This window comes from Sardina pilchardus, chromosome 17 (assembly GCF_963854185.1).
Source record: "Sardina pilchardus chromosome 17, fSarPil1.1, whole genome shotgun sequence".
Classification (NCBI taxonomy): domain Eukaryota; kingdom Metazoa; phylum Chordata; class Actinopteri; order Clupeiformes; family Clupeidae; genus Sardina; species Sardina pilchardus.
The window spans coordinates 14985391-14992890 of NC_085010.1; the positions used below are offsets into that span (position 1 = coordinate 14985391).

General features: G+C 49.0%; 1 protein-coding gene across 1 annotated transcript in view; it reads right to left on the reverse strand.

Moving 5' to 3' along the window:
* Nucleotides 1–7500, reverse strand: part of gnai1 (guanine nucleotide binding protein (G protein), alpha inhibiting activity polypeptide 1) — an 18954-nt gene that overhangs the window by 6546 nt on the left and 4908 nt on the right. Inside the window, exons 2-4 of the mRNA XM_062517771.1 lie at nucleotides 3568–3610; nucleotides 3297–3438; nucleotides 2272–2429 (exon numbers count right to left, since the gene is read on the reverse strand). Of these exons, the coding sequence (XP_062373755.1) occupies nucleotides 2272–2429; nucleotides 3297–3438; nucleotides 3568–3610 (343 nt within the window). The remainder of the gene's footprint in view (nucleotides 1–2271; nucleotides 2430–3296; nucleotides 3439–3567; nucleotides 3611–7500) is intronic.

Below are 7500 nucleotides of genomic sequence, written 5' to 3' on the forward strand. Positions count from 1 at the left end.
GCCCGGGGACTAGGGATTAGTGGCTCTGGAGATTGTGAATCTGCTGGAACACACACACACACACACACACACACACACACCCTTTTACTGTAGCAACAACCTTGTAGTGTTGCGGTCCAAAGACGATGACAACACTCTCCCCTCACACCTTCCAACACACACACACACAGTCTCGCTCCACTCTCTCTGGCGCATGCACACACACGCAACATAATTGTGAAATTTGCTCAAGAGTCAGCGATAGTGTTTCCTGAAATGAAAACCAACCGTATCACTGTGTGTGTGTCGTGTGTGTGTGTGTGTGTGTGTGTGTGTGTGTGTGTGTGTGTGTGTGTGTGTGTGTGTGTGTGTGTTGGCCATCAGTAGAGGCAACGCAATGGGCTGTGTCTGCAGCAAGATGTGTTTAGGATATCGATCAGGACGAGGGGGACAAAAAGGGAACACCCTGGCAGCTGCAAAATGATGCAAGTTATGGCCTGTGCTCCAAAACAAAGCAAGGGATTTCCAGTGCACACACACAGAGAGAGAGAGAGAGAGAAACACAGAAACACACACACACACACACACACACCCCTTTTCACAGGAAATGCCCTAAGCAGCTGATAATGGGTCTTTCATAAGGTCTTTGCAGGTTTACCCAGCATAACGTCACAACCATTACATGCGGGCTGGGTGCTGCACCTCTTCCCCTATCTCTTTCCTTTACTCTCTCTCGTTCTGTCTCTCTCGTTCTGTCTCTCTCTCGTTTTCTTGTTCTCATTCTCTCGTTCTCTCTCTCTCTCTCTCTCTCTCTCTCTCTCTCTCGTTCTCGTTCTGTAATCTCTCTTTCTCTCTCTTCTTGTTCTCCATATCGCTCATATCTCTCTCTCTCTCTCTCTCTCTCTCTCTCTCTCTCTCTCTTCTCTCTCTCTCTCTCTCTCTCTCTCTCTCTCTCTCTCTCTCTCTCTCTCTCTCTCTCTCTCTCTCTCTCTCTCTCTCTCTCTCTCTCTCTCTCTCTCTCTCTCTCTCTCTCTCCTCTCTCTCTCTCTCTCTCTCTCTCTCTCTCTCTCTCTCTCTCTCTCTCTCTCTCTCTCTCTCTCTCTCTCTCTCTCTCTCTCTCTCTCTCTCTCTCTCTCTCTCTCTCTCTCTCTCTCTCTCTCTCTCTCTCTCTCTCTCTCTCTCTCTCTCTCTCTCTCTCTCTCTCTCTCTCTCTCTCTCTCTCTCTCTCTCTCTCATCTCTCTCTCTCTCTCTCGTTGTCAGGCTGGGGTGGCCATGTGCTGAAGCTAAAGCACTAAAGCCGACTCAAAGTCAAGGGCGCTGGCGTCCACTGGCGGGAATGTTACAAGGTTAGAAACAGCAGCGCAAATATTGACAGGTCTGGATCAGAGGTCAAAGGTCAGGCCAGTGGTGGAAGCGGAAGTGCTCTGCAGTGGCAAGGGAGCCAGTATTTGTGCACTTGACAGAGCCTGCAAAAGGCAAAGAGTACTTTTTTTTAGTATAAATAAAGTATGTTTTTTCAGTCAATCGTAAAAAGAAACAAAACCATATTAATGCCACATGAACTGCCCCTATGTATTAACCTCATAGCTGAAGAAATGTAGCAAAATCAATGTATAAGTCGCGGCAAATACTTTTTTACGGTGTGTTTTTGTCAGCCAACCGTGACTAGTTCTAGGTACTGCGTTTCTTCAAAAAACAGAGGCTTTCTGCAGCGGAAAACACATGAAATGTGCTGAGAACCTGCCACCTCTGGGACTCTATCGACTCAAGTTGTAGTGGCTCTTTGATGAATCTCAATGAGTGGAAGAAGGTGGTAGCCTACTGTAGAAATCTAGACTCATGTCTGTATAGTTTGGCTTGCCAGGCTGAGAAGGTGGGTCAGGCGGAGTGAAACAGAAAGTAGATGAAAGGCAAGACGGCAAGAACCAAGGCAGGAGCCAGCAAGACTGGTTTTAAGTGCAGTAGAGAGTGAACGCAGGTGAGGACCTGAGGGAGAGATCGGCAGACGGAGATGATCGCAGAGAGAGAGAGAGAGAGAGAGAGAGAGAGAGAGAGAGAGAGAGAGAAAGAAACAATGAAAGACAAAGAATGAGAAAGACAGAAAGAAGAAAAGAGAGAACGATGGAAAGAGAAAAATTAAAAAAGAAAGTGAGAGAGAGAGAGAGAGATAGTGAGTGAGATAGTAAGTAAGAAAAACAATGAAAGACAAAGAATGAGAAACAGAAGAGAGACATTGAGGGACAGAAAGACAGAACGAAAGAAAGAAAGAAAGACAGAGAGCGGGTACTCACTAGGCGGCCGAGTCGTTGAGCTGGTACTCGCGTGAGCGGCTGAAGCAGGCCTGCACGCCGCCATCCTTCCACAGTCGCTTGATGACCCCCGCCAGCTCCGCTGTCATGAAGCCCTCCTCCGCAGAGCCCGCCAGCACAAACAGCTGCCGCGCGTCGTCCTGCCACACACACACACACACACGGTTACATTTACAGTCTGCGGGCGTATCGCATAGCCATACCACATACCCATTAGCATAACCGCCATCGTGTGGATCATGTTCTCATCGCCCGTGTCCCTGGTGCGGTGTCGTATCATAACGTATCAAAATAACACTGGCACAGAGGCACTGGCTAACAGCACATCTGCCTCCCTGCGTGCTACAGGTTAGACAAAGGTCTAGTAGTCCATGCTGCCTTCATACGCTTCAGATTTCTGTTTGCTCGTTTTGATGGCTTGTTTTGATGGCTTGTGTCTCTCTCGAGGCCCTCTGGAATATTGGTGGTTTTTATTGTTACGGTCTTTTTGTCTTGGCCACAGAAATGGCTGAGAACAGAATGTGTATTGTAAGCAGACAGAACACCAAATGGTGTACCCAGACGAGATATCTTAATTAAATCTACCCAGGAAGGACACGGCTCTACCTGCCCCTCTACAACATGACCCCAGACAGGAATGCATATTCGGTCATGATATCTAGCCAAGAGTGTTCTAGATGTCGGTTCATTGAGTGTGTTAACATGCACATTAAAAAGCTGATTATTATCGGGGTTTTGTAATCATCTGTATGTTCAAGTGGTTATGTAAATGGAACAAACCGATATTCACTGTCGGTTTACGATCGGTTTATGAAAAATCCGTTTAACATGCCTAGGTTTCTTCGAGACACGTATACACCTTAAACGGTTTATTCCAGTTACCCGATCATTGCCAGTAATCGTTTTTGTTAGTGTGCATGTAAACACGCTCATTGTCTTGGCTTCACTTTGCAACCTCACCACTTAAACACAAATACACACACACACACACACACACACAGACTTACAGCTCGTGCAGCGTCCCCAAAGTCGATCTTGAGGCGGCCCATGGCTCTGATGATGGCGATGATGGACTGGATGGTGTTGCTGTAGACCACCGCCTTGTACTGCTTGCACTCTTCCTCTGAGTAGCCCGCCTCGTGGATAATTCTAGAAAAGGAAACAGGTCATCGGTGAGCGGGAGGGGGAGGGAGGGGCGAGGACCGGTCAAAACCATCTGGCGGCCACTTATAAGGTACGAGCCCTTTAACGGAAAAAAGAAACAACGACGATACTTACTTCATCTGCTTGACAATTGTACTCTTCCCAGACTCCCCAGCACCTGAGAGAGAGAGAGAGAAAGAGAGAAAGAGAGAAAGAAAGAGAGGGAAAAGAAAGAGAAAGAATTTCATTTATGTGCTCACGCTGTTCCAAAGCATATCAACAATGCAGCCCTCAGTTGACAAGCATTTTCCCTGGGAGCAATCAAAACATAATTGGAATTCTTCACCCATAAAAGCCGAAGTGATCAACATTCTAACCCTCATTCTCAACCCAAACATAATATACTCAAATGTCTGACATGACAAAATGTTAACACCGAGGTGGTTTTTTTTATTTATTATTCTAATCCCATTTATCACCTTCTGCTCCTCGAGCTGTTACTTTAGCATTTGCCGTCAAAAAAAATGTGGTTTTGTACACAATCTTGGCTCTGTAAATGGGAAACAAATGTAGTAGCTTGGAACAAGCCATGGGCAAATCCCAGCCAATCAACACGTCTGCCTGTGGCGTACAGAAAGCAGGGGTGACATCCGATTGGCCATTGGGCCTGCTTATCAAAAACCTCAAATTCTCAAAATTGAAGCCGAATCATGTACTGCATCTTTAAAAGAATGGTGAGGGCCACTGTTGAGAAAGCGTCCTTGGATAGTAGAACTAAAAGCAAGCAAGGCAGCTGGAAATTCATAGATCGCAAGGACACAAATAAACAATTAGGCTGCACTCCAAATCTCTGGGAAACCTTCTTCTAGCACGGTAACAGTGAAAGCTGTGAAATGGGTAACGCGACAGCGAGGACATGACAGTTCTTAAAAAGTTACAACACCACCGTCATCATCATCATCATCGTCATCTCTCGAGTGCTGTACGGCCTCAAAGGAATACCAGCACCAAACTCAGACATCACTGCAGTAATCTATAAAAAGAACATCTAGCTTTTTACCCAAACCGCAAGCCTCGTCTTGATGGGTTTCGCTTACAGCTCCACAGCACCAGGTGTTCAATAAGCCACAGAACACCCTTCACACTTCGCTATTCTTCCTCACCAGCACTTCCTCCTTCCTTCCTTCCTTCCCCCCTCCTTCCTCACCCCTCACCTCCATCCTTCTTTCCCCTCCCCTCCGCCTCTCCCTGAAGCTCATTCTCTACATACCTCCGAGAGTGTTACTATCTCTCAGATCTAACTCTCCGCCATATTTCTACAGTTACCACAGAGACAAATTACCGTGTGTCCCCCCCTAGGAAGCACTCGGGGAAGACCGAATCTCACACAAGACAAGAAACAGATTCATCCACTTCCATCTGTGGTGGTGACCTGACCAACAAGCATTTTATAGACGTGGCAGATTGATTCATGAAAAAGAAAAGGGAAAAAAAGACAGAAAAATCTAGTAGAAGAGGGGATCGATCGATCGCTCTTCTCTTCTCTTCTCTGCTGGGTCTGCATGCCTCTGTTGTGTGATGCCTCTCGTGCTATTGGCACATCTGTGGAGCACCACTTAGCAGCCATTATCCGCCTGCCTAGAGCACAGAGCGCGTTTAGCGTCACAAAAGCCGGCCCCCCGAGGTGTCCAGAGCTGGGGGAGTGGAGACACTGGGGGGTGAGGTGGGATCATGGGGGTGGGGGGGTGGACTGTGTGATGGAAGGTGCTGTGGGCTGCTGAAGGAATGGCGGGGGGGGGGGGGGGGGGGGGGTTAAGGCTGGGAGTTGCACCCATGTGACTACATGAGAGTAGGCAGAGAACCTTGAGTCTGCCCTATCTGAAAGTCACCTGTACCTATGTGCATATGGAAGACCCCCCCCCCCCCCTCTCTGACACACATTCACACGTCTTGTGCGCAAGCAGCGTCTATACAATCCTCATCATCATCATCATTCGATCAGCCACGCAAGTATGTCACACTAACTCCACCCTTGTCGAAGGCTCGTCACTGCTGGGCCATTGGAAGCGGGCAGAACCAAACGGTCCAGCGAGCGACAGAATCTCTGTGATGTTACCCGACACAGCGCCCTTCTCCAGGGGAGTGCAGACTGCTGGCCGAACAACGTCACACACAAGCAGGGAGGAATGGTAGCTCCCAGCACATCACACCAATAACATCAGCATAGGCCCAGGGAACAGCCCGTGCATTATTTACGAGTGTACAGCCGGAAAGAGATAGATGAACACAAAGCGAGGGATGGGGAGAGGGAGAGAGAGGGAGAGAGAGATAGAGAGGGTGAACGAGAGATAGAGAGAGAGAGAGAGGGAGGGAGGGGGAAAGGGTGAAGAGTGAGAGAGAAAGAAAGAAAGAAAGAAAGAAAGAAAGAAAGAGAGAACAAGAAAGGAAGAAAGGAAGAGAGAGAGAGGGGGAGAGAGAGAGAGAGCGTAGAGTAGTGAACGTGATCACCGTCGGAGTGGCACACGCCTGCCTGCTGCCAGCGCTCCCGCTCGTACGTCATGCTGCCATGGCAACTGGGGCCATTACCAAAGACTTGAGGCACAGAGACAGACAGAAAGAAAGACTATGAGCAAGTGTGAGAGAGAGAGAGAGAGAGAGAGACTATGAGCAAGCATGAGAGAGAGCTAGAGAGAGAGACAGAAAGAGAGAGACTATGAGCAAGCATGAGAGAGAGAGTGAGTCTATCAGCAAGCGTGAGAGAGAGAGAGAGCTATAGAGCGAGAGAGAGCGAGAAAAAGAGAGACTTTGAGCAAGTGTGAGGGAGAGCTAGAGAGAGAGAGAGAGAGAGGTTAGAAGGAAAGACTGATATGAGAAAGCATGAGACAGACAGAAAGAAAGAAAGAAAGAAAGAGAGAGAGAGAGAGAGAGAGAGAGAGAGAGGGAGGGAAGACTTGAGAGAAGCGCTCTTTGGCTTTGTTTACAGGGAGGCTAACATCAACACAGCTCAACTCGTTGACTCCGAGCACGGCAACATGGCGAGAGAGAGAGAGAGACGCTATTGCCTTACGATCAGGGCAGAATCCAGTATGGCGTTAGGCTGCGCGCTAGCCATCGGTGACGCATAGAGGAAGCGGGAGCATCCATGCGAACGCGGGCGGACGCATGTGCATGTGCATGTGCATGTGTGTGAGTACGCGTTCGCACAGTCTCGCTCTCGCTCGGCTTTTTTCTCCCCCCACGGTGGATTCTGCCGAACAGTTTACCACACTCCTTCATTAAAAAGAAATGATCTCTCTCTCTCTCTCTCTCTTTCTCTCCCCTTTGTCTCTCCATTCTGTGCTCACCTCCTCTCATTGCCTTTGTGTCTCTCCCTCCGCATTTCAAAACAAGGTGAAAACTGCCATGAGGATCACACACACACACACACACACACACACACACACGGTTTGGAAGGTGACCTCTTAACGCCAGGTGTCTGATCCAGGAACTCAGCGCCTGTGCCCCTGAGCCTGGCCCGCCGTGTCTGGGCTGTGCAGCAACTCATCAGACCCTGCTGTCAGCCACACAGCCACACACACATACACACACACACTGACCTGGCAAGAGTTTGGGGGTGTTGGACACAAACTTGGGTGCTCGCAGCGCCTCATTATCTCTGATGGGATGCTGGCCATATGTTGATGTCTCTCTCCCATCTATCTGTCTCTCTGTCTGTCTCTCTCTCTATATATATCTGTCTGTCTCTCTCCCTCTCCCTCTCCCTCTCCCTTTCCCCCTCTCTCCCTCTCTCTCTCCCTTAGTCTCCATCTCCCTAGCCCTGGGAGCAGAGGGAGGCTTGCTGGTGTGTGCTGGCACCTGTAATTGGCCAGATTTCACTAGGGGCCACATTATTTTAATTACGTGTCACCACTGCGCTGCGGTGGCCTACAAGAGGAGGGAGGAGGAGGTGGCGAGGGTGGAGGAGGAGGAGGTGGGGGTGGCGTGTGGTGCTCTGCTGAGCCAGACTGCAATGTGGCAATGCTAAACATGCCATTAAGAGGTCCGGGTGGAGAGAAAGAGAGACAGAGA